The sequence below is a fragment of the Penicillium crustosum genome, assembly GCF_028827405.1.
Source record: "Penicillium crustosum strain IBT 35664 chromosome Unknown utg000001l_segment0_segment0, whole genome shotgun sequence".
NCBI classification, from domain to species: domain Eukaryota; kingdom Fungi; phylum Ascomycota; class Eurotiomycetes; order Eurotiales; family Aspergillaceae; genus Penicillium; species Penicillium crustosum.
In genome coordinates this window covers 8,902,634-8,930,068 of record NW_026623122.1, presented here as the reverse complement: position 1 = coordinate 8,930,068, position 27,435 = coordinate 8,902,634, and the positions used below count along the sequence as shown (strand labels likewise).

General features: G+C 47.0%; 10 protein-coding genes across 10 annotated transcripts; 2 read left to right on the top strand and 8 right to left on the bottom strand.

The window, feature by feature from the left end:
- Window positions 1-45: 45 nt before the first annotated feature.
- On the top strand, window positions 46-351 carry N7487_003316 (YciI family protein; the record flags this gene model as incomplete). The annotated part of the gene is made up of 1 exon (XM_056871063.1): window positions 46-351. One exon carries the CDS (start codon window positions 46-48, stop codon window positions 349-351), a length of 306 nt encoding a protein of 101 aa, XP_056735847.1.
- A 798-nt stretch (window positions 352-1,149) lies between these two features.
- N7487_003315 (nuclear transport factor 2 family protein) lies at window positions 1,150-1,500 on the bottom strand (the record flags this gene model as incomplete). Its single annotated transcript, XM_056871062.1, has 1 exon — window positions 1,150-1,500. The coding sequence occupies one exon, from the start codon at window positions 1,498-1,500 to the stop codon at window positions 1,150-1,152; it is 351 nt and encodes a 116-aa protein (XP_056735846.1).
- A 660-nt stretch (window positions 1,501-2,160) lies between these two features.
- Window positions 2,161-3,990, bottom strand: N7487_003314 (uncharacterized protein; the record flags this gene model as incomplete). The annotated part of the gene is made up of 3 exons (XM_056871061.1): window positions 2,161-3,127; window positions 3,177-3,259; window positions 3,307-3,990. 3 exons carry the CDS (start codon window positions 3,988-3,990, stop codon window positions 2,161-2,163), a joined length of 1,734 nt encoding a protein of 577 aa, XP_056735845.1.
- A 1,450-nt stretch (window positions 3,991-5,440) lies between these two features.
- Window positions 5,441-7,177, bottom strand: N7487_003313 (uncharacterized protein; the record flags this gene model as incomplete). The annotated part of the gene is made up of 3 exons (XM_056871060.1): window positions 5,441-6,236; window positions 6,295-6,476; window positions 6,533-7,177. The coding sequence occupies 3 exons, from the start codon at window positions 7,175-7,177 to the stop codon at window positions 5,441-5,443; spliced, it is 1,623 nt and encodes a 540-aa protein (XP_056735844.1).
- A 1,128-nt stretch (window positions 7,178-8,305) lies between these two features.
- Window positions 8,306-9,625, bottom strand: N7487_003312 (glycoside hydrolase 5 family protein; the record flags this gene model as incomplete). The annotated part of the gene is made up of 3 exons (XM_056871059.1): window positions 8,306-8,598; window positions 8,646-8,774; window positions 8,833-9,625. The coding sequence occupies 3 exons, from the start codon at window positions 9,623-9,625 to the stop codon at window positions 8,306-8,308; spliced, it is 1,215 nt and encodes a 404-aa protein (XP_056735843.1).
- Window positions 9,626-10,698: 1,073 nt separating this feature from the next.
- Window positions 10,699-12,952, bottom strand: N7487_003311 (UTP25 family protein; the record flags this gene model as incomplete). Its single annotated transcript, XM_056871058.1, has 3 exons — window positions 10,699-12,192; window positions 12,251-12,767; window positions 12,819-12,952. The coding sequence occupies 3 exons, from the start codon at window positions 12,950-12,952 to the stop codon at window positions 10,699-10,701; spliced, it is 2,145 nt and encodes a 714-aa protein (XP_056735842.1).
- A 221-nt stretch (window positions 12,953-13,173) lies between these two features.
- Window positions 13,174-14,319, top strand: N7487_003310 (eukaryotic translation initiation factor 3 subunit F; the record flags this gene model as incomplete). The annotated part of the gene is made up of 3 exons (XM_056871057.1): window positions 13,174-13,275; window positions 13,335-14,047; window positions 14,103-14,319. 3 exons carry the CDS (start codon window positions 13,174-13,176, stop codon window positions 14,317-14,319), a joined length of 1,032 nt encoding a protein of 343 aa, XP_056735841.1.
- A 1,352-nt stretch (window positions 14,320-15,671) lies between these two features.
- Window positions 15,672-19,449, bottom strand: N7487_003309 (uncharacterized protein; the record flags this gene model as incomplete). Its single annotated transcript, XM_056871056.1, has 3 exons — window positions 15,672-18,166; window positions 18,330-18,503; window positions 18,564-19,449. The coding sequence occupies 3 exons, from the start codon at window positions 19,447-19,449 to the stop codon at window positions 15,672-15,674; spliced, it is 3,555 nt and encodes a 1,184-aa protein (XP_056735840.1).
- A 595-nt stretch (window positions 19,450-20,044) lies between these two features.
- N7487_003308 (methyltransferase family protein) lies at window positions 20,045-20,746 on the bottom strand (the record flags this gene model as incomplete). Its single annotated transcript, XM_056871055.1, has 1 exon — window positions 20,045-20,746. The coding sequence occupies one exon, from the start codon at window positions 20,744-20,746 to the stop codon at window positions 20,045-20,047; it is 702 nt and encodes a 233-aa protein (XP_056735839.1).
- Window positions 20,747-21,761: 1,015 nt separating this feature from the next.
- On the bottom strand, window positions 21,762-26,095 carry N7487_003307 (ankyrin repeat domain-containing protein; the record flags this gene model as incomplete). Its single annotated transcript, XM_056871054.1, has 4 exons — window positions 21,762-24,036; window positions 24,143-24,758; window positions 24,808-26,018; window positions 26,079-26,095. The coding sequence occupies 4 exons, from the start codon at window positions 26,093-26,095 to the stop codon at window positions 21,762-21,764; spliced, it is 4,119 nt and encodes a 1,372-aa protein (XP_056735838.1).
- Between the last annotated feature and the right edge of the window lie 1,340 nt (window positions 26,096-27,435).

Sequence of the window (27,435 nt, the reverse complement as noted above, 5' to 3'; positions counted from 1 at the left end):
CTACCTAAACGCTTTGCACCATTGTTCAAGACAAACCACTTGAAGATGCCCTGTTTTTTGCTCTCCGTATCCTACCTCTCTTCTCTTGAAGAAGTAGAGAAGCAATTGCCAGCTCACATAGCCTGGTTAGAGGAGCAATATGAGCGGAAGGTCTATCTGCTGTTTGCCCGCAAGGTCCCGTTCACAGGCGGAGTGTGCGTTGCAGTGGCAGAGTCGGCAGACCAAATGGCTCAGATTACCGAAACCGACCCCTTCCATACCAGCAAAGTCGCGAAATACCACATCCAAGAGCTGGACCTGACAAAAGTCAATACCGTTTCACTCCTCGAATATGTGTCCCACCGAGAGTAGAGTCTTCTGGCCTTTTCTCGTGGCATCAAGAGATTCAGTACATCCGAAACAGAGGAACAGCAGGGAAAAGAATGAAGTGCATTGAGCTAGCTGGATCTACATCTGGAGTCTCTGAAGTGGAAGAAGACATCCAGAGAAGAAAGTAGAAAATATGGAGGCGCTGGTGGTGCGTACAACTGTCCAACCTGGTGGGATTCATCCACCTTCACAACTAGTCTCAGGCTTTCTATCCATATTGTATGTATGTTGTTTGAATTACATAGAAATGATAACACCCTGATTCATAGATTTGTCTTAATTATCTTATAAAAACCAGATATCACACTAGATGATGCAGAGTATACGAGATCGCTGGCTTCCACGAGGTCACTGAATACTTTGATTTATTGTCGAATACTCAGTTGATAGTCAGAGTACATAGGTTTCCACACCCCCTCGGCCTAACCTAGCTCACTGTCACCATAGTTCTTACACCTAAAGGGGCTGGTATGCACCGTATCAGATTTCAATCCATTGGGGCGTAGAAACCTATGTCCAGAATAACCAGCACCATGTGACTTCAAGTGCCGGGTATACCATACATTTGCCGTACAGCCAGACTTCTGTCATTTATTGTGAGATTTCTGAGATTCCTTAGATTGAGCACTAACATCTCCAAATATCGTCACCAGTGAATATATACATGGAAAAACCATTTGCAAGTGAACGCGGACAGATATAGATAGCCACAGTTGTGCTGTCAAGTGGGAAGTATACTCCAACTAAAAAGTACACACAGGTAGGGCTCCATTGGTCACTTTATGCAGAGATAGGAGATGGCCAGTAGGTGATCCGAATGTTTGAAAATCGCCCTGCAACCACCGTATATGCCACCAAGAAGCGGAATCGCACCTTCTCACCCTTCTTGAACGGGTAGAAAAAATGCTGCGGCGCATCCTCATCACTGATAAATTCGCCATCAAGCTCAGCCAGTAGAGTTTCCCCAGTCTGTGCCCAAGCACGGATCTGCAATTCTTCATTGATTCCGTTGTGGGCCTCTTCCAACACTTTGATGACCTGTTCGCGCCCTTGGATCTTGCGATTACCGTCCTCGAGAAGAACGTCTTCAGTGAAAAACTGAAGACCAGTTTGCTGCTCGTTGTTGGTCATGTTGTATGACTTTATATAGGCAGGGTAGTCCATTTTTTAATCGTTCAAATCTCGACCGCCTGATTGATAATAGCACAACGCGTTATCGAGACGACCAGAATATACTGTTTCACTATACTTCGAGTTAATATCCTCCTCGGGCCAAAATTGAACGGAATTTTCTGGATCGGTGTACCTTGAGCAGTGTAGGTTTTCTTGATTTGAAAAGCGAGTATGCGCACCGAGGGATTTATATAAGTACTCTTCCACGAATTCCGTGCTTCGTTAGTTCACCCCATTCTCGGGCCCCCAATAGTAGTGATAGTCCCAGGTGGTGCTGGTGCCCCACACAATCTCACAACACTTTTGTCAGTAATCAAGATCGAGTCTGATGTTGGCATATTCGCATGCTGCGCAACTTTCCTTTCTCTTCGGGCAGTTCTCCTGGGAAGTGGTGCCCCACCAATAGCCCATGGGCTAGCCGGAAAAACGGAGCAAATGTTCTATGTTCCACTAAGCCCACGCTTGTCAAAAGACCGTCTGGTAGGCATATAATATATCGAGTACACACTAGTATTCTTGACCTTTCTCCTGTCAACGATCAGTACTTTATTGACTACCATATTTAGATCAGAAATGGGAAATCAATACAGAAGATACAGGAGATCGATATGGGCCTCACTATATCAGCTTGTCAAGATAAGTACAAAGCAGCTTCCTAACCCCCCAGATTTGGCGGTCTGATTTCAGGATTTCTACCCAAATTTTTGCACAAGCCGCACTCAGTGGGAGACTCTCCATTGAGGGCTGGTCCGATTCACCGACTAATTCGCGAATATTCTGCAGCAACAGCAGCGCATCCGGGTGAGTACACTGATCTCCAGTCGCTTTGCTCGCAGACTCTAGGCTGGATAACCATCTAACCAGCAGAACAAGACAGTGAAACCCCATCAGGCCATGATATATGCAAATATCAGCACATGCAGTTGCTTTGAGGAACTGGACACCGCGAACAACCGGTCCGTGGACGAATGAAACCGCGTGGCCCATGGCCTCGGCTGTGTGAGTCGGGATCTGGATTGTGTGAAGGGCGGAGATGGTATGGTGTTGTCCTGTAGAAAGTGCTAGAATGGCGTCTTGAATTTCTGTAACTGAAGCGAAATCTGCATAGAGCTGAATGGTAGCAACTTTCCATAGAATCAACGCTGATGCAGTGAGGGAACAGTCGGCACCGGTCTGCTCGTTTTGGCATGCAACCCCTGGACCACCCAATGAGCTCAGCCACCGCTTCAGTGATAAGGTGCTTGTTTCAATTATCTCTCGACCAAGAAGAATCGGGAGCGATGCAGAGACCGTTTTGCAAGACCTCACATGCGTATATAGCGCAAGCATCAATACTAGATTGCCCAAGCCACTATCGATTTGTAACACAGGACCGGATAGCGATGTTAGATTGTGAAAGGCAATCTTAAAGGTTTGTGGTTTGGGGGCAGAACTGAACAAGTATTCCCACTCTTCCTCTCTGTTACAGAGAAAAAGGGTCTCCGAGTACGGAAATTCGATATCAAAGGATGGCGGAAGAAATATTGATGATGATAAAGAGGCTACGTTCATCACCCCTAAAAAGCACACAATGTTCAGAATGGTCCTATTTTAACGAATCAGCTTGGGTCTACGGCCTCTGAAGGAGTTCTTACCTTTTTAACGTTTCCCTCTGTACCCACACATCCCAAGAACTAGATTCAGACGACACAACATCTTTTGGAATGTTGTGCAGTTCCTGGATTCATTAAGCATACGGACTTTTATCATGAGCAGGGGACTCACTTCTGCTAGTTGGCTTTGGAGAGGTAGAATCTCCTCCCGTAGATCATCATCGTCTGACAAACTCCCGAACATTGTAAGTAATAGTAAGGTCTGTAGTCGTTCAACAGGTACTAGCAGTAACTTTTGAGCCAAGAAAGCTTCGTGCCCAGCACGGTATAATCGACGGGCTTCAGTCTCGTTATACACATGAAGGGCACCAATCGCATAAATTGCCAACTGCAGTGGCTCCGAGCATTGATGCGCAAGATATGTTGGGACGTGTAGCAGTGGTATATGTTTCTGGAAAGAACCAAAATATGCTCGGATATACCGCCTAGCAGCCAGTTTGGTGGGCCAGCAAGTCTGTGATGAACCCTGCGTGCCTTGAGTGATAGATTTGTACCGAGTGAACTTGTCGGTGTCACTGACTAAAGCGAAAATATCGGGTTTTGTTTGACTGCCAGTATCTTCAAGGTGGTAGACCAAATCCATTGTTCGTCCAGGCGAGCTACCGCCAGGGTCATCGTCAGAGTTGCACAACATCAACACATCATTGTCGGGTATGTCCATAAGATTATCGAAATCATTGTTGTAGAAGCCAAATCCATGATCCTCACTTAGCATTGATCCAGCAAATTCGGTGCCGACCAGGTCGGGAAAGGGAAATGTTTCTGTATGAGCAAGGGGGTTCTCAGCATCACACATGGGCGAATGGGCCCTAGCAGGTACTGAAACTTCTATGTCACGAACAGGTATGTTCGGCTCATCCGGTTCTCCGCTTTGCGCGCGAGTAGTACGGTTGACTAGTCTCGGTGTTCCTATAGCCAATGCAGAGTCGTGTATCGATTTGAGATGCCGTAGTAGCACGTCCCTGTGAATTTCCTATGTAAATATACTCGGGGTTTCAATTGACGGCGGACTTACCTCCGTACAAAGACCTTGGGGCATACAGAACACTGAAAATATCGCCTTGGAGAATCTGACTATTGTAAGCTGGTGATTATAGCAGACACTCATGTATCCAACTAACGCGATTGCTCATGTCTAGACTTGTGTTCCTTTCTGGTAAAGCGGGCCTCGCACCAAGAGCATGCAAAAGGCTTATCTGTGTGGGAAGACATACTTGCTGGGTAAAAGCCCAACTGCCACTTCGAAGTTATTAGTTCATTTTACTCCATTACTATTGCTATTTCCGACCATAGGTCGGCACTTGGATCTACCGTTGTCGGTCAAGAGTGTTGAACCGGCTCCGCTTAGTTAAGCGGTAGTTCGGTCAACTGGTCTGGTGCCACCTTTGCTCTCACAGACCTCCGAAATATTAGGCGGGATTTTATAAGATATAGAAGGTGGATGTGGGAGTACCGAAATTCTGCGCAATACTTCGGACGGTTCACTATACTCTATGATTCCATCATCTGCAAGTACCGCTGTTACACGTGACGTATAAGAATGGCAATGGAATTTGTCGAATACAAGTTATTAACTATACCACGGACATTATATAACTTTGAGTACCAGACATACCATACAAAAGTATATAACACAGTTGGTCATTGATATCCACACAGGTTGTTAAAATAGCGGGGTTTGTCGTTTTAGTTAAAATCATACGCATCTGCCATTCATACCACACATCTGCCGTATGTAGCTAGATTTCTATCAGAAGTTGTTATCAGATACTGATCCCACATGAAAATTCATCTCACTTTTAGTTATTATATCCGCATATGTTGTTATTTTCAGTTAGAGAATTATAACTATATCGTTGATCTATATCGTACTTTATCTTACATCCAGGTTTCTATAAGTTGCAAGCCCAACGTAGGTGCAACTTGTCAGTAGTACAAATATCCTACATGAAAGCTCTTAAGGTTTCGGTCGTACCCCAGAATATAATGTAAATAAACTTTATGATAAGACATATACATGGTACGAGTGGTAGATTCGTATGGCTTTAACTGAAACGACAAACCCGACTATTTCAACAATCTGTGCGGATATCAATGGCCAACTGTGTTATATACTTTTGTATGGTATGGTATGCCTGGTGATCAAAGTCATAGATTTCCATGGTATGATACCCAGTTTCAACCATGTATTCAACTCGTTATTCGACAACTTCCAAAGGTCACGCTCGTCCGGCTCAGAATCCAGTTTAGATATCCACTTCGGGGATTCTCCTCAGTACATAGTCACATTCAACTGCTCCAGCAATCACATTGAAAGTGAAACTACCCGCTTCAGTTACATTGACACACCGTTGCAGTCGGCCGTCAACATAAATCGCCCAGGATCCGCTTTCCAGATTGTGAGCAGTTGCCTCTAAACCGACCACGCTGCCATCCCAAGTTTTCAGGGTCAAGACTAAAGCATCTTCCTCGGGGACCCAATGTCCTCGGAGGAAATCAACGCCTTGTGACAAGTCGATGCCGTCAATCCATGGTCTTTCAGCCAAAACTCTCTTAGACCAGGGGTCATCCCACATGAGCTTCTGGCCGTCACTGACATTCAGTCTAGCATAACCAATTCCCGCATTCCCGGTAAATCGATCCATGGAAGACCAGCGGTGAGAGTCATCGATTGGTTGGTCATTTCGCGGATAAAACAACCCACCTTCTTCCCACGTGGGATTGAGGTGCGTGTCCGCATACTTCAGAAGTCCTTCTAACTCTGTCGTTCTACCAAGCTCCGACAGCCACTGCACAACGTACCCGAACATTGGGAGAGGGTAAGGAAATTTGGGAGGTGGAATGGTCTTAGCGATCCCAAGTGCCTTTGAAAGCAGTGCTGCGTCTTCGGGGTCGGATCCTGCAATGTCTCTGTAGACGTTCGCTAATGTTGGCGAATTGAGACGGATTTCCCCATCGATATTTGTTATATAACCGAATGACTGTTTTTCGAAGGAGGATTTCACCAAGTCGGAGTTCCAGGCATTCATGAAGGCATTCGCACTTAGGTCATTGTTAACTTGCTGAACTCCCCAACCCTAAGAACGTCGGAATTACATACCCTGCAGTGAGCCCAACTTGTTTCGGAATCTCGGGTTGATCCTGATTCACGTACCACCAATCAACATACAAGCCATTCGGTGCGATCATCTGCTTTTGATTCCATGCGTGTTTATATTTTGCAAGGACGTCATCAACCACGGCCGTACCATCTCTCGTATCATTATATCGCATAGCTATGATCTTAAATAATAGTCAGTGGTGGAGCGGATAAGCACAGCTAACAGAGATAGACTTACCGGGAACTGGTTGCAGACGACGAAAACCAGGTTGGGCTCGCAGCAGACCCCAATCCAATTATTTCTCTCCATTTCCGCCATGATTGCAGCCTGCAAGCTTCGGTTATCGTACGAAAATTCTTCTGTACCGAGTCCAAAGAATAGAGGGTCCCAACGAAATGTGAGGGAGCGCTCCTTCTCGAATTCATCATCGTCAAATAGCATGGCGTACAAGCTTGTCATCAGGAGAAGATGTCCACTGTACATGATATTTTCACGCACAACCGGATCTGCCCAAGGCTTCCTCAACTCAGTCCGACCAGGATCGGTGCGATTGCCCGCAAGACTGGTGTTAAACCAGTAACCCCATACTTCCCGCCGGAGCATTTTATGTATCAGACGCCGTATGAGAGGCTTGAAAACGCTCCTCAATGCCGGAAGTCGATGAAAGTGCGCCACACCAGCACCATAAGCCATGGAGGATAGTTGATACCTATAGGCTTCTAACCACTCTTGAGCTGGCTCTTGTGTGCCCATGTTTCGCCATTCACCATCAATCTGCCAGGCAAGGTTGTGGAAGTGGCGCAAATGACCTGCCTGGTTAAGATCAAGCTTCGGGATCTTTGATACATCCAGCTGGAGGTGCTTTGGCGGCTGCTGCGGCATTTTGACGTAATTCGGTTGGCAAGTGAAGATAAAGACGTGATAATTGCTGTAGCACGACTAGAGGATGATGATTTTTATAGGCACTGAAGTGACCAAGATTTTGCAAGATAATAAGTGGTTCAAATACCGATCTACTATCGTGGAGGTATATGGTCAAGAATCAATTTTGGGCCTCTTAAATATGTAATTTGTATAGAAAGGATCTGGAATTTGTGCTGTAGTCAGTGTGGTGGAGCGCCACATTGCTGTATATACAAACCTTGTTTAACCCACATTCAATCTACACACACAAACACACAACCCACCCTACATTACCCACCCCCACGTGAGAATACCTCCAAGAGGATGTGCTCCCGAGGGCTTGCATACTCTGCCGGCGCAGTGACATCGGCATACTGGAGTAGACCTTGCCAACCCCCCACATTTAACCCCGTGGAGTAGTCCCACGGACTTCTGACTTCGAGACAAATGTCAGAGACAGGCGTTGTGAATATTCGTAGAGAGCCAAATTATTAAGATACTGACTATTCTGAGTTGGAGGAGAAGCTCATAGATATTTATCCTACCACCACGTCGCTGCTTTGATCTCCGTTGGTGATTTGATTTATCGAATATAACGGAGGACTAAATCGGGACAGTTACCGATTTACCACTATCCTTGAAAACCCAGAAAGCCATTATAAACCGGCAGGAAGTTCTCAAGCACACCTAAGGCCTCACAGCTTAGAGAGTGCGACTATATGCGATACTGAAGGGAAAGCAGGCGCCGTTCCTACCGATTTTAAAACTCGCTTAGCGGTTGATTCAGCCGAACCACAGACTCGTCCATACGAAGGATTACTTCATTAAGAGCTTATAACAAGATTTAATTACACATACAGAAGGGAATTCCACGTTTTGTACATTTCGAGTAGGCCATACTATAAGACAACTCACAGGCAACCCTTATAATCAGTAATGCCAACCTGATATTTCTAAATCTAATTCACAAATATGAACGATGCTCGTCCCTAGCAATGCATGGTTTAAATGAATTGAATCGAGCAATAAACACAACAAGAGATTGAAGAGCCTGAAGGATACCCACTTAGATCCAGTCCTCAGCATGGTATTCAAGCATTTCCACTTCTAGATCTGACTGACATGGTCAGTGACGGTGCACTTCCAGTCGTCAGTGCCATAGTAGATAGTGTATTTATCATCTGGAGAAGGACCGGTGGATAGCTCCTGGCCATACTGCCAGAAAAGATCAGCAGCGTTGCCGTGGGTAGCCAAGGCGGTCTTCTGCCACTTCAGCGAGTCCGAGCAGTGGTCATTCTTGATGCCATATTCCTCGAACAAACAGGGCTTCCCAGCAGCATCACAAACCTTGGCGTGTGATTCGATCCATTGGTTGCCAAACTCATTATCTTCGATTGACCCTAGGATAGGTTAGTATTTTGCGCCTTTAGGATGCTTGGGCTCTTACAGTCAGCCGTGTAGAGATGGAAGACTCCGAAATCAATATCAGGGGCTGCAAGGTTTTTGGCAAAGTCGCTTCCTTCTTTGTAGGTGTATGGGTAAGACCCATCCGACCCAACAGTTAGGCCCATGCCCTCTATAACACGGATTAGAATCTATTCACAGCATTGGTTATCACAAGGACATAAACAAACCTTCACCGGTAGTGACCAGATGCTTAGAATCGAGGGACTTAATATAGGCAGAAGTCTTGGCAACCCAGTCAGCGATGATATCGGTATTGCAGCTCGCGCAGCGAGGCTCATTAGCCAACTCCCACGCAAAGATAGCTGCAGAATCCTCGTATCGAGAGATAACGGCCTTGATGTACGCTTGGTATACGCTTTGGATCTTCTTGTCGGTATACCAATCCGTCTTACTGCCTCCGTAGGCAGTAATGTAGGCTGCCATGCCACCGTAGTCTTCCCAGTAATTCACAAAGGGAATGATAAGCTTGATACCGTGCTTCTCAGCGGCAGAAACAACGTAATCAAGACGCTCTAGACCATCAGCGCCAGTGTTGATGGTAGTTTTACCGGTGGCCTTGTCGTGGAGCTGGAAGTAGACTGTCCCATCCTGAGGGACGGTGTTAACGTCATTGAAACCCCAAACTCGGAGAATCTTAAGACCAGACTCTTTCAGGTTTTTGAAAACAGAGTCAACATCAGCATCCTTGGTCTGGAATGGCAGCCAATACGCATTCGTGCCAGCGAAGTACTTGGTTTCGCCGTCAATGTTGAACTTGAGACCATCCACCTTGGCAAAAGAGCTGCTACCAGCGGCCTGAGAAGAGCTCAGGGAGGTAGAAAAAGTTCCAGACACAGTCGATGAAGGGTCTTCGGTCGAAGAAACGGCAGTCGAGAAAGTTGACGATGGTGCCGAGCTCGCAACTTGGGCGGAGACTGCTCCAATCGCGGACAGAAAGGCAAGTGAGGATATGGAACGCATCTTGTGGTATGAACTATAAGCAGGAAGTCTGTAGAGAGTGTTGTTGAACTGAATGGTATTGAAATTGAATGGATTCTTAGCTACTTTATATGTCCTTCCAACGGTCTCCAGACAAAATACACAAGACATCCTTGAAACTCTAGCCAAGACATTTTGAACAACGATCATCGTAAATTAGATTGATTTGTTAAAAAGAATACGGAGAAAGGACTGGAAGGGCAGGTACACGGTGATCGGCAGTATCCCCGAGCTTTCTCCTCCACTGACGTCGCTCTGCACAAGCGCGCCCCATGGTAGATGGGCTTAGACTACCCCATATTCTACCCGGGTAGTGCAAAAGCTAATTGGAGGCCCAGACGGAAATTATTTACATGGTATACCTAGGTAGGGATCAACGGGGTTTAACCCCACTAGGGTCTATCAAGGCGGAAACCCTGAACACCCTTCCGTACTGGTTCAGGTAATTCCCCGTCTACACGAGGCCAAACGCCGGGGCCGAACATTGAAACCCGAAGTTAAACTTATGTCTCAGACTGAGAATTCCACATGTGAACCGTATGAACCCCATGGGCTACCCCATCCCGTTACTCCATTGACTTTTTGGTTCTCTGCATCCCTGTCAACGCATAAAAAATTGGATACCTCGGTACGGTGAGAGCCGAGAGTTCCGCCTGGCCGTTGCAGAATCCGGGGTATACAGTCATGTTTCATTAAGATTCAAATCCCAGTACCGTCTTTCCACGCACAATGATTGACTGTACCGCAACCTACAGCCATTATCAAACACTTCCCTAGTCTTTCCTGGCCCCTAAGCTACCCGCACCAAATTTGAGACGCTGTCAGCAGTGATAATCAGATATCTCTGGCCAGGATATCAGAACTAGGGAGAGCTAATCGGGATGTAATGATTGAAATTGGGTTGCATACAATGTTAGATATTAGACTTGGACATGATACAGCATAGTTATGGCTCGGAAATTGGCATAATACAAATAAATAAAAATAACCGCAAAGATGAAGTGGTATAAAGGAATGGTTCATATATCTACCTTACAAGCATCCACAAGTCCTGTTTATACAAAAGTAAACGTATCACCCCCCTTCTCCCGCAACATATTTCCAGTTCTCGACGTACCAACAATACGTTCCAACTTCAGCGCATCCCACTTCGAGAACAGCGCACGAACACCACCCTCAGCAGCTTCGATCAATGCAGCAGGATCAAGGCCCAAGTACCCGACAATCTCGCCATAGAACAGCGCATTATCCGGGAGCCCGTACATGACCACACGCTTAACACCACGGACCTGGTAACGGCGGAAGTGGTGCGCACGCTCGGTATACAGTAGCACAGAGTGGCGGCCGGACACGAAATGACTGCGGGCACGGTTAGCCTCCTTCGACTCGGTGTACTCGGAGATAGCGCCAAAGGAGACGTTGGTTGTCTGTGTGGAGGTGGCGAAGTGGTTGCGCACGCGGACGAAGTCGAGGTATGAGGGAATGAAAATAAGGGTACCGGCACCGCCCTTGCCACGGCCGTGAGTGATGTTCTTCACCAGGGTGGACAGGATGGTTGTTGTGAAGTGCTTGAAGCGCGCATCGGGGTCTTTAATGGGCGACGTGCTGTCGATGCGGGTGAAGGTTTGCTTGACAGGGACTGCGAGCGGGAGCTCGGTGATGGCGCCGGCGTAGATGGGTGTTACCTTGAGGCGGCCCGAGGCATTTTGCATATGAGATGAGAAGAGGGCGTTGATCTCGGGGGTGATGTAGGATGAGACGACTACAGTTTGTCGGACGTGACGGGCTTGGTTGTCCAAGTACCAGTTGCGGACGCGGCCGAAGTCGCAACCGTGAGCCTGTTTCGGTTGCAGGTTCAGGTGCTGGAAGATGTAGTCAACGTGGTCCCAGTTTTGCATGAGAAGGGCATCGGCGTGGTCGACAACCACCATCTCGATCGAAGAGAGGAAGTCATGATCGCGCTTTTTGACGTCGGATTGGTCCATAATCGTACGCAGACCCAGTGGACTGGCTAGGATGATGTCGGAACTGTAGAATTGGGCGAAATATTTGACTGTCTTGCGCGTGAACTTGAGACCCAGTCGGAACATGTCGTCGTCATTACCGCCGAAAAGCTCCCGGAAATCTTCGGTCTTGTGCTCCCAGGAATCATCATTTGGTGCTGAGAAGGAGTCGGTGAAGCGCTTTTTGTTTTCTTGCTGTTCAGGCTGGTAAATCCGAGTGATCGCATCGAGAACCTTAACACATGCCTGTCGGGTGGGCAGGATGTAGAGAACCTTGGGTCGGGTAAATCCCTGGTCACGGCACTCGATGTCGGTGTCCGGGTCCTTGGATAGACGGGCGTTGTTTTTAAGGACTTGGTCTCGGGTCTTCAGCAGATGGTTGACGGCGTGCAAAGCAATCATCTCGCGCATCTCATTTGCATTGGAAGCAGTGCGGGCACCGTAGAGGACGTCTTGGTAGTCGAACACATATGGCGCAATGATTTGGGCTTGACCGGTGATTTTGGGTAGGATCTCGGCCGCACGAGACTTCAATTTTTGTTTGAGCTGCGCGATTGCATGTTAGTATTGAAGGGACTATAAAAACCATTGCTGTTCTGCATACCTTGATATTGGTTGTGCTCTTCATTGGGGGAAGAATTGATGCGCTGTTTGCTCCCGTGTCAGGAACAGTATGTACCAGCCGAAGCCCATCGACCTCTTTCTTAACGGATGCCCATTTGTTCGATTGGATAGGCTCGACCTGCTTGGCTAAATCTGCACTATCACGGAGATCGAAGTGCTTTTCAAAAGCGGCAGTTGGGTCCTCGTCCTCGTCTGCTTCCTCCTCTTCATCGTCGGATGGCGCTTGGGCTACCAAGTCATCATCGCCCTGCTCTGGTTCCTCTACGGGTTCTGCCATTTGAATCTCGGCATTGGAGTCGGTGGCGATCTTGCGCTTCTTCCGAGCTGGCCCGCTTGGCTCATTGGGTTGAAGTAGCTGGAGGAGTTCGTTGTAGGGGCGTTCGGTATTCTCGTCTTCTTCCTCGCTGCTGGAGGCGCCCTCGTCCATAAGGGTGTCATCGCCAAATTCCTCCTCGGATTGCTCGCTAGAGTCTTCTTCTCCAGAAGAACCGTCTGATCTAGTAGTTATTAGAAACAATCATTAAAGACTTCGGACAATGAGAACTTACTCGGACTCGTTCAATCGCGAAGTGGCAAAGGAGCGACCTCCACGACCACCACGACCGCCGCGACCTCGACCTCTGCCACCACGGCCACCGCGGCCTCGAGCTCCTCTAAAAGAACCACCACGAGGAGCAGGCATAATTGTGAATAATCAATAAAGGTTGGGCAATTCCAAGCTGTTCTGGCCGAAATGAGAATTTTGGGGGCTTATCTTATCTTAGCGCGAAATTTCCCACACACAACAGAATCGGAACAATCAGAGCGGCTCACTCCACTTCCAAGGAAAAATTGAACCTCCGAGAAACGAAGGGAAGTTTGGATCTTGAAACTTGCAAGGTATTCCATCACACAAAATTCACCATGGCCGAAGATTCTTTCCTTCATCTCGCTCGCCCCCTCGGCCCCGTTAGCGTGGGGACCGCTCCTACCACTGCCCCTCTGAACGTGGTCATTCAACCCCAGGTATGTTGCGATATGTGTGTGCTATATGATCTGAGGGGTAAAGCTCATTTCTCTCCAAGGCTATCTTCTCAGTTCTCGACCACTCTCTTCGCCGCAATGCCGACCAGGAGCGTGTCATCGGTACACTGCTCGGAACACGATCTGAGGATGGAAGTGAGGTTGAGGTCCGATCAGCCTTCGCTGTCGGCCACTCCGAGGCTGAGGACCAGGTCGAGGTCGATATGGAATACCACAAGCAGATGCTCGCTTTGCACCTGAAGGCCAACCCCCGCGAAGTCTTGGTTGGCTGGTACGCCACTGCTTCCGAACTCAACACTTTCTCCGCTTTGATCCAGAACTTCTACAGCGGCCAGGGTGATGGTACCTGGCCTCACCCCGCTGTCCACCTGACTGTCTCCACCGAGGCTGGAAAGGATCTCGAGACCCGCGCCTACATTTCCGCCCCCGTTGGTGTCACCGCTGAGCGTGCTGCCGACAGCGCTGCTTTCATCCCCGTTCCCTACGAACTCCGATACGGCGAGGCCGACAAGAGCGGTCTTGAGTCTATCGCCAACGCCAAGGATGCCGAGGATCGTTCCGCTTCCGTCACTTCCGACATTGAGTCTCTCGAGCGCGCCATTGAGGAGGTTCTGTCCATGGTCGACCGTGTCTCGCGCTACGTCGAGTCCGTGATCGACGAGGAGACCCCTGCTTCCACCGCCATGGGCCAGTTCCTGCTTAACGCTCTCGCTCTCGCCCCCAAGGTTGAGGCTGCCGACATTGAGCGTGACTTGTATGTTGAAACTGCATCATATTCCCCGATGTTTCTTACCACTAACTTTCCACAGCAACAACCACATCCAGGACGTCCTGGTCGTTTCTTACCTCGCCAACACCGTGCGCACACAGATGGAGCTTTCCACCCGGCTAGCAACCGCCCAGCTTACCCTCGGCGGCGGCGGCGAAGGCCCCGCTACCGGCGAGCAGCGCAACCAGCGTGGCGGCAAGGGCAACCAACAAGGCGGCCGCCCACGCCAGGACCGCAACGAGGAAGCCCGCGCATGAGAGGTTTCCTACAGCAAAAAAACGCTGATGCATAATGTGACCAATTGCGAGAGGAACATATCCCTTCAAGTGAACGTCGATATCTCTCACGTTCTCTTCCCTTTCTATCTCACCCCTCCCTGACGTTATTACTTTTGGGTCTTTCGCTTCTTTGTTTACTATCCCTCTACCGCCTTCCCTTTTTTTTTTCCTTTTTCCGGCTTCCTCTTTTTTTTCCTCGCGAGGCTTACATGTTCTCTCCGGAGCTCACGGACTGCGGCCTGGTCACGTCCCATCAACGGCTTCCGGACTCGGTCTGTCCTGAAGTCCAGACTCGGTCTTCAGCACTTGGTGTTGTGGTATTGGGATCGATTTAATATCAATATGATTGGTATAGCGTGTGGTGGTTGATGAGGGTGACAATGTTGTTGCCGTTCGATAGAGAATATTCGGGGGTGATGAGTCTAGACTGTTGAAGATGAGAGATGGGTCTGCTGAGAGCCGATCTCTCCGGTTTACGAAGTCGCATCTTTCTAGGCGCGGCGTTTTCAGTTATGATGAAATGGACATAAAAGTTCTAGAGCTTCTTCGTATTGTATATCCAATCATTTACTACTCCGACTACAGCTATCAAAGTACATATACATATGTAGACAGGCTAAATATCTACACGATAACCAGTTATATTCACTAGGGTGACCCTGTGGCTATGGCTGAAGCATGTATTGGGTGCGAGGCCGGTGGCCAGCCATATCTCCTGGGTACTCGGCACAAAAGGCACCTGTGATACAATCGGCAAACTACAGGGCTACTTGACAGTCCTGGTACACAGGGTCGGGTAGTCACAACTCTGATATTGCAGCGAAGGATGTGCCTATTGGGCCGAATATACAAACGCGTTTAGCTTTCCGACGCCATTTAGATGACTTAATGACCTAGATGCACCGTATCTTTATACATTTTCACGCCTTCATGCCCCTTTGACAAACTTGTCACTGGTTCTGGGGAGGGGGAAAAAAAAGGTCCAATAACTTCAGTGCATCCCATCTTTACCGATCTCCACGGTTGCAGCGGTGGAACTGGGGAATCAAAAGAGCACAATGTAAAATATCTGCTAGGACAGCAAACGGCTTGAAAGGTCAGTTAGAAGAGAATGAACCTTCCAACGAAGAAACAAAATGAAGATTCCACAGGAATACTAGGTGACTACGGCTACAGTGTATAAATACACAATCACTGGTTGTCTAAAACATTGCATTCCGAAAGTCTCAGACTGAAGGTTCATTGAAAGCATGAAGTAGGCTTCGACTCTACAGAGATGACGGTAAATATATAGTGCATTGCCTAGCCAACATATGTCCGCCTGGCCTCAGCTAGCACTTACACTCTTCGGCCAAGCTGAGATCAATACTAGGAGCAGCAAGAAGTAGCTTCACAATGCCCTCGTGGGCTTGGAATATAGCGAGGGATAGAGGCGAATGGCCATCGCCATCAATGAGACTGAGATCAATACCAGGAGTAGCAAGAAGGAGCTTCACAATGCCCTCGTGGCCTTCATCTATAGCGAGGGATAGGGGTGGATAGCCATCGCCATCGGTGAGACTGAGATCAATACCAGGAGCATCAAGAAGGAGCTTCACAATACCCTCGTAGCCTTGAAGTATAGCTAGAGAGAGAGGTGGGTTACCATAGCTATCAGTGAGGCTAAGATCAATACTAGGGACATCAATAAGGAGCTTCACAATACCCTCGTGGCCTCGAAATATAGCGAGAGATAGGGGTGGATTGCCATAGCTATCAGTGAGGCTAAGATCAATACTAGGAGCAGTAAGAAGGAGCTTCACAATACCCTCGTAGCCTTGAAGTATAGCTAGAGATAGAGGTGGGTTGCCATAGCTATCAGTGAGGCTAAGATCAATACTAGGAGCAGTAAGAAGGAGCTTCACGATACCCTCGTGGCCTCGAAGTATAGCGATAGATAGAGGTAGATAACCAGAGTTATCAGTAAGGCTAAGATCAATACCAGGAGTAGTAAGAAGGAGCTTCACAATACCCTCGTAGCCTAGCCATATGGCGAGAGATAGAGGTAGATAGTCAGAGTTATCAGTAAGGCTAAGATCAATACCAGCAGTAGTAAGAAGGAGCTTCACAATACCCTCGTGGCCTTGAACTATAGCGATAGACAGAGGTGTTTGAGCATCACTAGTGGTAGAGTTGACATCAACATCAGGGCGAGCAAGTAGTGTTTGAACAACCATGTCAAGCCCTAGATATGACGCGATATGAAGAGGGGAAGGGTTCACAGAGCGTCCAATCACGCTAACAGCAATCTCCCAGTCCATATATTGGTCTCTTTCGACGGAACAGAGTTCGATAGCTGCAGGGAAAAGCTCATGGCGATATTGAATTGTCATATAACCAAAAAGAGCTGCCCAATTATTTGCTGAGTACTTGAGAAAATCATAACTTGAACACAAATCCTCGGCATCTCTAATTGGGGGCGCTTTCTTCTTTCCAAGCTCTTTGAGATATAAAAACCGGATACAGATCGAAGTGTGTAGTAACGCCAAGTCGGAAACTGAAATAGAGTACTTCCAGCTGGACTCAATTGGCGACACTTCATCGGATGAGGATACCAAGAAGTCTTTGGCAGATTGGTGGATCAGAAAGACCGTCTCATCTGCTATATGGACAAAAAGTCCACAAGTATTCCGGACGGCTATCGCCAGCTGCTCACCCCTTTGAATCTCTAGATCTTCGTAACGCTGGGTTTCCTCTGTGATAGCCAATGCAACGCCGACTTCATCAAGGCTAAGTGGCCTGGTCGCTGCCACGATGATTTTAAGCAGTTTCTTGGCCTGGGATTGGTCCTTGGCTTTGCGAAGAATGGAATTATAAACGTCATCCACAGTCGTTGGTAGGGTTCTTAGCAGGTTCTTGACTGCTTCTCTGTCTATTCGTGGCATCTCTTCGATGATTTTGAATATCAGATCCAGCCAGAGGTATGTTCGATTCTCAGTCGCCAGTATCCCACTAAGAAGTTCTTCTCTTGTGGTCTCCCTCACAATCCGGGGGCCTAATTTTGACATTCGAGCGTGCACAACGTGATTCATTTCGGATTGAAGTTGTGTAGAAAGCCTTTCACTCGGCAACCGAATTCCAGGAATGTTCTCTATTAGTTCTCTGAACTCATTCTCAATGTTGAGATATGGACGGCTGGTCACAAGGACTTTAAGATGGTGCGTCGAGACCTGAGATTCGTCATGGCGTTCAAGACCTTTAAGCCGCCTGATGAGATCCTTCTGGTCTTTCGTTTCGCATTCATCTAATGCGTCCAAGACAAAGATGATTTGTCCACATTCTGGATCTCGGGATATCTCTCTCAGAACCTTCCACATGGTATCGAGACTCTGGCATGCTTTATCTGCATTCTCAAGGTATGCTGGGAGCGCATGCCTCATGGCTTTTCGGCCACGTTTAGATTTCAGGACCTGATGTAACAAGGCAGCCACTGCATTGGCAGGACTCCGAGTCTCGGGTGATGTGTCCTTGAAAAAGAAATAGCAGATGGTCGTGTCACTAGACTCGAGGCCAAACAGTCGATTGTCAACAAGATCCTTGGAAAGAACAGATTTGCCACAGCCTGGATCCGCTGTGATCCATAAAAGACATGACAAGTCATTTTCTTGCCAATTCCGGAAAATCGGACTTTGAAGGCACCAGTTGCATGTTCCATCTTCCTTGTCTGGGTTGAAATCTTTCTGGTATTCATAGTTCGTAGTGCGAAAAGCTTGAAGACATGCCGTTTCTTTGTCCGATTTTTGCCATAACTCAAGTTTTTCAAGTTGTAGTAGAACCTTTGTCATCACTAGCCGATAAGAAGTCAACATTTGCTTCTTTGTCCCTACGCATAACTAGTTGAAAGGATCCCGCACGAAATGCCCCCAAAAAGAGGTATAACCATTAAAGCATAGAAAGTACCACCGATGAAATTCTTCCAATTTATAATGATAACTTTAGATGTTACTTACATTTTTCAACCGGAGGCAAGCGGAGGACACCCTGTCCTGGAATTCCGAGCAAAAGCTCCTTTGCGTAGGCAGCGGCAACAGTAGCGGCATATGGCTGCCAAATCTTGTTCTTGTGTGAATCGGAATAGTCACAGATGCCTCTGATCACAAGACATGGAAGCGTATCCATGAGTCCTGGTTAGGAAGGTGAGAAACAACAAAATAAGGCTATAAATAAAGATATTGAATACTTACCTGCAGCTTCCATTTCGAAGCATTTTATCTTCTCCCTTTGTGACCATTTGTCCCTCAAGAGAGCATCCTTCATCACTTGATCTGCAGATCCAATCGTTCCATAATGTATTTGAGGCTCATCACTCGACCGCCGCTTTCTTTTCACCAGATTCGCATCATCAGGGCCGCGGCATGACTCGCACTTCTTTCCCTCGACGTGATAAGTTTCAGACTTGAATAACTGATCTTTCGCTGATCCAGGGTACTTGAATTTCTTTTCCATTCGCGGATTGTTTGCAAGCATTTTGGATAGTAGCTCGCAAATTTTGTGGCCTTTCCGTGCATGCTGACCCTGCAGCATAGAGACAGCATTTAGGACAATTCCCGGGGGCTTGTTCAGCTGACCCCCAGCACGAATAAACTCCTGGTTCTGTACAGATTTTCCAAAGTCATATTGAACGACGGCTTCCGAAGACTTTGAATGCAGACTGATCACTACATCTCCCAATCTGATGTCTTGGATGTCGTCCGGGTCCTCATCTTCAGAGTCATCGGATTCATCGACATCGATATCTCCTTCGTTCTTCCTCCTATTGTATGGTGCACCTCCTCCAATTCCAACCATCAATCCGAATCTGATGGCTGGGAAGCTGCGCACCATGTCTTTTGCTATAGTCGCAGCGGGAACCTTTCCTGTTTGCTCTGCTGGTAAACACGCAATCACCACATTATGATCCCCGATTCTACCCAGCAGGTAAGAATTTATATCATTTGGATCGGCTGCGTGAAGAACAGGGTGTTCATCATCCAACATGGCACCAGCGGCTACCAGCTCGGTCTGCGGCAAGGCGCATATCCACCCAACGGTGTAGTCTGAATGGGAAAACTCTCGAGTAACCCCATTCATGATGTATAAATGAAGATCTAGCTAATTTTTGCAAGATATTGACATAATTTTGAGAGGTTTCTGTGTCTAGGGTGGTTGAGGCAACGCTCCGTAAGCAATGTCAGCTGCCCAACCCCTCCCCCAGCGCTAATGATATATTTTGGCTCATTATTGGCCAATTTCTCTGTCTATCTAGTATACAGAATACGAGCAGCCCATTTTTTATTACCTGGAAATATCTGGAAGTCGATATAGTCTATGGCTACCAATGTGACCGCGCGAGCCCGGGTGATTCTCAGCTAGGTCTCGCCCCTTCTATTATGCACTCCCCCTCCTCACCTCTCGACCGCAAAATGACAACCAGTTTTGTCCCCAGAATAGCCCAAATGATGGTCCAGCATTACCATTTGGTGCTTATGTGCAGCCAGTACTTACTGTCCGAGTGGAAGATCGGTGATGTTATGAAAACAATAATAAACGATATTGATTCACTGGATGAGGATATGTGGTTATCTTCTCTAAGAAGAATATTGGCTAGGTGGGTGTCTTTTATAGACAACCCCGATACTGCGTTCTAGATCTACCACTCAGTCAGATATTGTACATCTCATCAGGTTCAAAATAGACCCGGGATCAATCTCTTTGTTGAGCGATGCCACTGCTCCCACTGTTGCCCAAACTTCCTTTGCAGCATTAGTTCTTCATCGAGCACCCTCCCGCCAAAGAACCAGACCACAGACCCGGCAATAGCCGTAAGAATGCTAGCACCCCAGCCATAACATTGGGACAATGCTAACGTTGGAATCCAACAAGCGGGGGTCGCATCCCAGCGAAGAAACAATGCAAAGCATCCCCACCATATCATCCCTATTCCTGTGTAGCTAGGATGTTGGATCCACCTATAGATTCCTGTTGTCACCAGATGATCAGGTGGTACTAAGTGCAGCGTGAAGAGTTTGCCAAGTCCACCGTATGCCGATATTCGTATATATGTGCCAACGTAGATGAGGAGGAGGGGAACGACAGACGCCATATTCCACGCAAAAAGTTCGGGTTTGATGTTATGAGCCAGAGGGCATATTTGTGACACTCGATTAGGAGTGTACCGAGTAATCATGGTAAGGAGCGCGTGGTAGATCGCGACAACGGTGCATACTTGGCTGAAGACAGGCAAAGCCCTTCCTGTGAGGAATCTAACCCGATCTACCCGGTTGCGATCTTTCTTGGCTAGATGAGGGTTCGGGTCCACGTGGGTGATTATGAGGCAATAACCCGCTACTAGTATAGCGATAGCAAGTAATGCTGAGTCTGGAGACATGACGAATTTAGTTACCGGGGGAAATTTCGTAAAACAATGGCTTTTATGTTGCATTTTACATGGGAGGATTGTCTGTTATATAGTTATAATCTGCCCCTAGTCATTTAATTGAAAGAAAGAAGAAGGATTGAATATACTTTCTAAGCTATCTACATATCAAAGAATGATATAGCCATACATCTTGCATGAGAATATTGAGAGATTATAAAGATGTATGTATCATCCCCTTCCAACAATGGCTTTTCACATACATACTATGCGTGAATCGCTGTATCTGTACTATTTATGTTATACTCTTAACATTCGAGCCTGGTGCATAAGTGCGTTATCTAAAGAGTTCGTTCACATGCAATTTTAAGACCAAATCAATACCCTCCACATCACAGGCCCTCAGAAAACACTATATGGATGTTACACAAGTTATATTCACATATTCATGTATATGAATCTCATTGGCCGAAAATATCACCGTACGTTGTCATAGTTTTAACTCGGTCTTAAGGCCTTGCAGGCTCTGTGCAACCCCAGCCCCGCTAGACAAACACACGGCTTTTATGCCCTTGCTGGTTAAATGCTAGAAAATGGAGGTAAAGAGCCCCTCAGTATATTGAGTTATTTGCTGGAGAGGGAAGGGTTTAATCCTAAAGAGGCTATATCTGCCCGGGGCTGTATCTCGAAATTTGAATGTCTAATCTGGAATTGGTCGACAGTGATGGAGAATAACGAGTAAAAAAATGACATGATTCAGATTTATCGGTGTGAACTAGGAATGGATAAAAGCCTCTCTATCTCTAACTATGAAAAACATCAGATAACTTATAGGAATAGTAAAGGCTGACGTTGTGGCCCTCCTTGATCAATGCATAGTTTCAAATCCATAGAATTACCTTTCATTTATTGTCGGCTGTAAGCCAATAATTCTCGATTTTTGATATTTAGCCTAGTTGGTCTACGTATCTTATTCGCTGTCTACTTATTGCCCATCGTTCGAAGAGACGACTGTAAGATACATGACCTAAGAAGACTGTGTATCCAATAAAGACCGAAGGAACTTGGAAACCTCCACCCTTTTCGCAACTCGAGATTCTAAGCCAAAGGTGGAATTCCATAAATCGAGCTCCTCTATCAAAGGCTCGGCCTCTGCAGCCTCCACAGCATTAGAAAACCGGTCCTGATTCACCTTGAGATCCACCAATGCTCCCTTGCTGATCAAGAACTCAACGCATTCCTTGTTGCCAAAATACGCCGCAGCCGCAAGTGCACTGCCAAACACTCCATAATTCAGCGGAATATTGATCTCAGCGCCTTGGTCCACTAGATACCTAACAATATCTAGACTCTCCCATGATGAAGCGGCAGCAGCAGCAAGCGCACTCCCATATTTCCCACACTTTAGTATGAGGTTCACATCAGCACCACAGTCCATTAGATACTCGAGAAGATCTAGATCTGCCCATGGTGAAGCGGCAGCAGCAGCAAGAGCACTCCCATATTCTCCACAACAAAGTAGAAGATTAATATCAGCACCGAAGTCCACTAGACACTTGATCGCAGGCATGTCATCTCTTGAAACAGCAGCGGCAAGAGCACTGCCGTAATCTCCACCCTCCAGCAGAAGGTTCACATCAGCACCATTTTCAACTAGGTACTCGAGATTCTCTGTAGTGCCATTTATTGAAGTAGAGGCGGTGGCAGCAGCAAGTGCACTCCCGTACATTCCACACTCCAGAAGAAGATTGATATCAGCACCAGAGCCCACTAGATATTTGACAGCGTCTCGACACTCCCATGATGAAGCTGCGAAGGCTAGTGCACTCCCATGTATTCCACATTTCGATTTGAGGTTCACATTGGCACCACAATCAACGAGATATTTGATTATATCTGGGTCATTATATGATGAAGCAGTTGCGGCAGTAAGTGCACTTCCATATCCTCCACTCCTCAGTAGAAGATCGATATCAGCCCCTCTTCGATGTAGACACTTCAACATGTCTAGATTTGAACAGACGGCAGCCTTGGCAAGTACACTCCCCCATAACGCACTTTCATGAGCAAGATTAACATCGGCACCACGATCGATCAATAATTCAGCCATCATTGGATTATTTGCATCGACGGTTGCCTCAAGCAAACTTCCATGATGCTCAATATGGATATTCACATCAAGCCTGTCGTCAGCGGCAAAGAATTGACCAATTCTGCAATCACTATTTTTGAATGCATCATATAACATGTATTGGAATGTGTCATGTTGTATCAGCCAGTTCCAGTCACAGCGATTCTTCGTGTGTAGAAGCTGAACAAGTTCCAGATTTCGGTTGTCGATAGCAGTAGAAAGGCTGTTTCCTTGGGATTGCATGTCCACTGGGGCTCCTGCGTCTAAAAGGAGATCACAAATTGGAGTACAGTTTGCCTCTGTAGCAAGTTGAATTAGTCCAAGACCCATTGAGTTGACTTGTTCAAGGCAGCCGTCAAGATTATCCCACCATTCCCCCAATGCCGCATAAATGCCTAATTTGCATACTGCCAGCATTGGAAATTCAGGCGGTGATATTGTTTCAAGCATCCCATAGCGAGACAGTGGTGATGTGAGCGGTATTTGGTAACCCACAGCCCTCTCGCTATGGAGGAGAATACGCTGGTGCCAAAACCTGTACCAAATGCTGCTCCTTGTGGGAGAGCCCAGGAATTTTACCAGCAGTTCCTTCATTGAGCTGGTTTGGGATATTTGACTTTTGTTCTGAGCTTGTACGTGGATGACCCAATGCCACTGAACATATTGTTGGAAGTCGACATGCAAGCTGAGTGCTCTCGACATGTTTGTGGTTGTGGTTTCCTTTGAGTGCTCTGTTTCTTCATCAGATTCAAGGTCCCCATTCGGCTCAGGCATGTCAAGAAGGACCAAAAGACAAGCATTGCCGACATTTATGTGCGCTTCTTGAAGGGTCCAGTATTGCTGCTCAAAATACTCCATGACTGAGAGATGGGACACTCTCCATATTCCCTTATGATCGATGACAAGGAGGTGCTGACAGAAAAAGAGAAGGTCTTCTTCATTTATCTCGCTTGATGTCTGGAGGTCCTGTTCTTTGGTATCGACCCTAATTGCAGATAAGATCTCATTGCTAGTCAACGGTCTAGCAGCGCACATGATCCACATGACAGCGCGGTCCACAAGTTGTTGGGCGAGCTCATCCTGCTCTTTGATTCGGGCATATATCTCATCGTACGCCTTTTTCAGGCCAGAAGGGAGAGAATTTAAACGGGCTTCGATTGACTCTTGGGTTCTGCAACTTCTCAACTGTTCAAGCTGAAGATGTGTCCATTGAAACCTTTCGATTCTAATTAATATTGCCTGCATCTCAGGTAGGTGGGAATTTAAGAAGAACTCACATGCCGTCACATTTTGAGAAAAGTCGCTCGGAAATCTTGTTTTTCGACTTTTCAATCGCGTGGTTGGTCTTCATCATGCTCTGGAGCCTCTGATCAATGAACAGGCGCATGTCGCCTCGGGATCTGTCGCTGAGGACACCGATGTTTTGCCCAGTACCAAACTTTCTTTTGATATCATCATCAGGGCGGCTAGAGATGAAGATCTTTACTCGCATTGAAGCTCCAGGAATAACACGGCCAAGAAACTCGATAAGCTCGTCGCGCGATGCACTGTCACATTCATCCAGTGCATCGATGACCAAGGTTGTACATGGATAAATTTTGAAAGATTCCTCGAGCAAAGGCTCGCATATCGATCGATTAAAGCTGCCTTTGTGTTTTTGAACCTTATCAAAAGCTTCAACCAGGCCTGACTGCATCAATTCCGGCTTGTCCAAATGACAAGCGAGCTGTCGTAAAAAGCTTTGAAGGACCGATAATGGCCTGCTGCGTTCTTCTTCGCCCTGAGTTCGGCGACAGTAAAAGAATGCCAGGCGCTCGTGGTTTGGAGTTCCCTCCAGATTTTCTTGCAGATGATCGATAACCTTGGATGTCAGGAAGCTTTTCCCAGTTCCAGCTATGAGTTATTAGTAGGACTGTTTTATACGGGGTAGCTGAAGACGCACCTGTGCCCCAAAGCCAAAAGGCCCCAGAGGATCTGCTGCTCTCCCACGCACGGAATCCTTCATCTTCCAATAGCCAATTGCATGTATCGGTAGTCCGCTTCTCTTGATATTCTTGGTGGTGTGTCGTGTATGGAATAGACGATATTGCCTCCAAGATTTGGATCATCTTTGCGCTTTCCATTTCATCGAAGTAGGTCTGGAAGTTCTCCTCAAAGCGCACCATCGGTTCACTAATGGCGCGCAATCCATCCAGTAAGCGATCATCGACTTCTCCACTGCGCCAACTTTCACATAACTGAGCGGCATGGCTGAGACCAACATGGCGAGCTTTTAATGTACTCAAAAGGCCATCCGCGCTATCGGGGCTGGCAATAGCCTCAACTATATTCTTCAATGTGCCGCCAGAGAGTTGTTTTTGAGTGTATGCAATCAGTTCCAATGCGCTTTTGTATATACCATGCAATTCGGTTTGGAGGGTTTGCAGCACATCATCGCGTGTTCTTTCGGGTGTATAGAGCATCTCGTAAATCTGGCCATGATACACAACCTTGAAAACCTCGTCCATGGTCCCAAGCAAGGCAAGCATTTGGTGATCGTAGCTAATAGGTATTTGCAAAACACCCTTAATCAAGCCCCACGGGGCCGATGCCGCGGTTGGGGCAAACGGAATGACCAAGTCTCCAAGTTTCTGCAGCCATGTGGCAGACTTTGCTGCAAAGTCTTTAACAACAATGACATGGTCCCCGAAAGAGAGTTTCCAAGACTTTTCTTCACATTGATCCTGCTTCCGTTGGACATCAACCTTGAGACTTGCAAAGTCGGGCTTGGTAAACATTGAAGAAACTTGCCCGTCACCAAGTATTGCCTTCAAATGAGCCTGCTCATCAGGACTGAGAGACAGGAATGCCTCGTCCCATAGGTTTTTCGGCTTCATTTTAGCATCATCGTTATGAGCATCATCAACCACCAGTGCCATCTGGGGAATCCTTTCGGGCACTCCAGCAACCTCTTCGGTCAGTTGTTTCTGGTCATCCAGTATTATTTTCCCATTAGGCATCGTCGATACCTTATTTTGGTCGCCATCATTTGTATGGTTTGTTGTTTCTATTACAGGAACCCCCGGGGCGATGGACTCGGCCTTTGCTCGGCGCCAGTGAAATTTGGCCTTGAAGCGCGTGCGTAAACCAGGATCCTGGGCCTTCTTCTCATGCCTACGCAATAATAGCTGGTCAGGGATCGGTAAAATCGAAACTAATTGTCAAGATGCTTACCGTAGGTTTTGCGGCATTTTTTTTTTAGGTAGAAGGACGAGATGAGAGGTACGTGCACTCCAAGGCTCTTTAACGGCACGTTGAGACCTGCTAGTTGCTGTCGGAATCTGGCGTTTTAAAATCAAGAAAAGTTAAATAATGAGAAGATTCTGACGAGAAACACACACGTATAATTTGAGTTGATGTGTCCATGCAGGTTGGATCAGGGCGCTAAACACGAAGTACCCCGCATGAGACTCGAGGCTCATCCAGGAACGCCTCCACTTCGCTAGCCTTGGGAAATCTAGCGAAGGGTTCACTTAGAAAGAATATGTACACACATTAGGCATGTATTATGTACGTAGGTAGGGAGACTAACGGGCCCGAACCTTAAATACTTTAATTATGAATTGGGACAATGTAGAGACGATCCAGGCCGTGGGCATGCTACTAGTATCTCGTCCAGGATCCGGAATGAAAGCTCTCTCCAGGTAGGAGATGTCGAGGGAAGCAATTGTTTAGTTCTTTTTAGATCCTTGAACTCTTCATGCAATCTTTCCTTCTGTGACCAACGTGCATGATAGAAGAGATAACTCCCGCAATACTGACCTCGGGAGAAGCATTGCCCTAACCCCTCCAGTGCTGGACACGCTGTGTTATCGCTGTTTAAATACGGCAAAGTTCAGGTGAAAATTAGTAAATGTCCTGATTTTTATCAAGCTAAGCTTAGCCAAGCTGACAAAATTTGTCAGTGCGAGAACGCCAACGTGACGGCGTATGGCTTGCCTCCGGTGATATGCTGGTACATTCACAAAGCATCACATTTCCTTGGGGAGTGTAATTACTAACGTGATGCCACTCATATAGTTGAATTGACGGACACTACGACAGTATACCTGGGTGTGAAGGGTCCGAAGTATCTCAATGGCCGTCACCTATCTGTCAGCTGGGACGTGCAAGAACTGGAAACTCTCCAGTCTGAGACTTCTGAGTCGGACGTTTTGAAGGTCGGAGAATTTGCTTGAAGATAGCCCACACCATATCGCGTGCATGGTCCTTGGTTTTCTATATATACAAACTATATAAATAAGATAACAATATACATAGCAAAGGGCGCTAGCCAAACGATTATTCAGGGAAATGATCAATACCAGAGGGAATCTCCCTGGTTTCATGGCAGTAACCAGACCAAGTCCCAGGGTCTACCGTATTAGCCCAGGACCACAAATCATCAGATACGTAAATATACGAAGCAAAAACAAAAACATATTGAGGATTCACTGGCGGTCAAATTTGCGAGTGATGGTACTTATCTTACGTTTCTTGAAGTAAATCAAGTGAGCATTGCAATTCAAGTATCCATTCTCATTGCATTTTC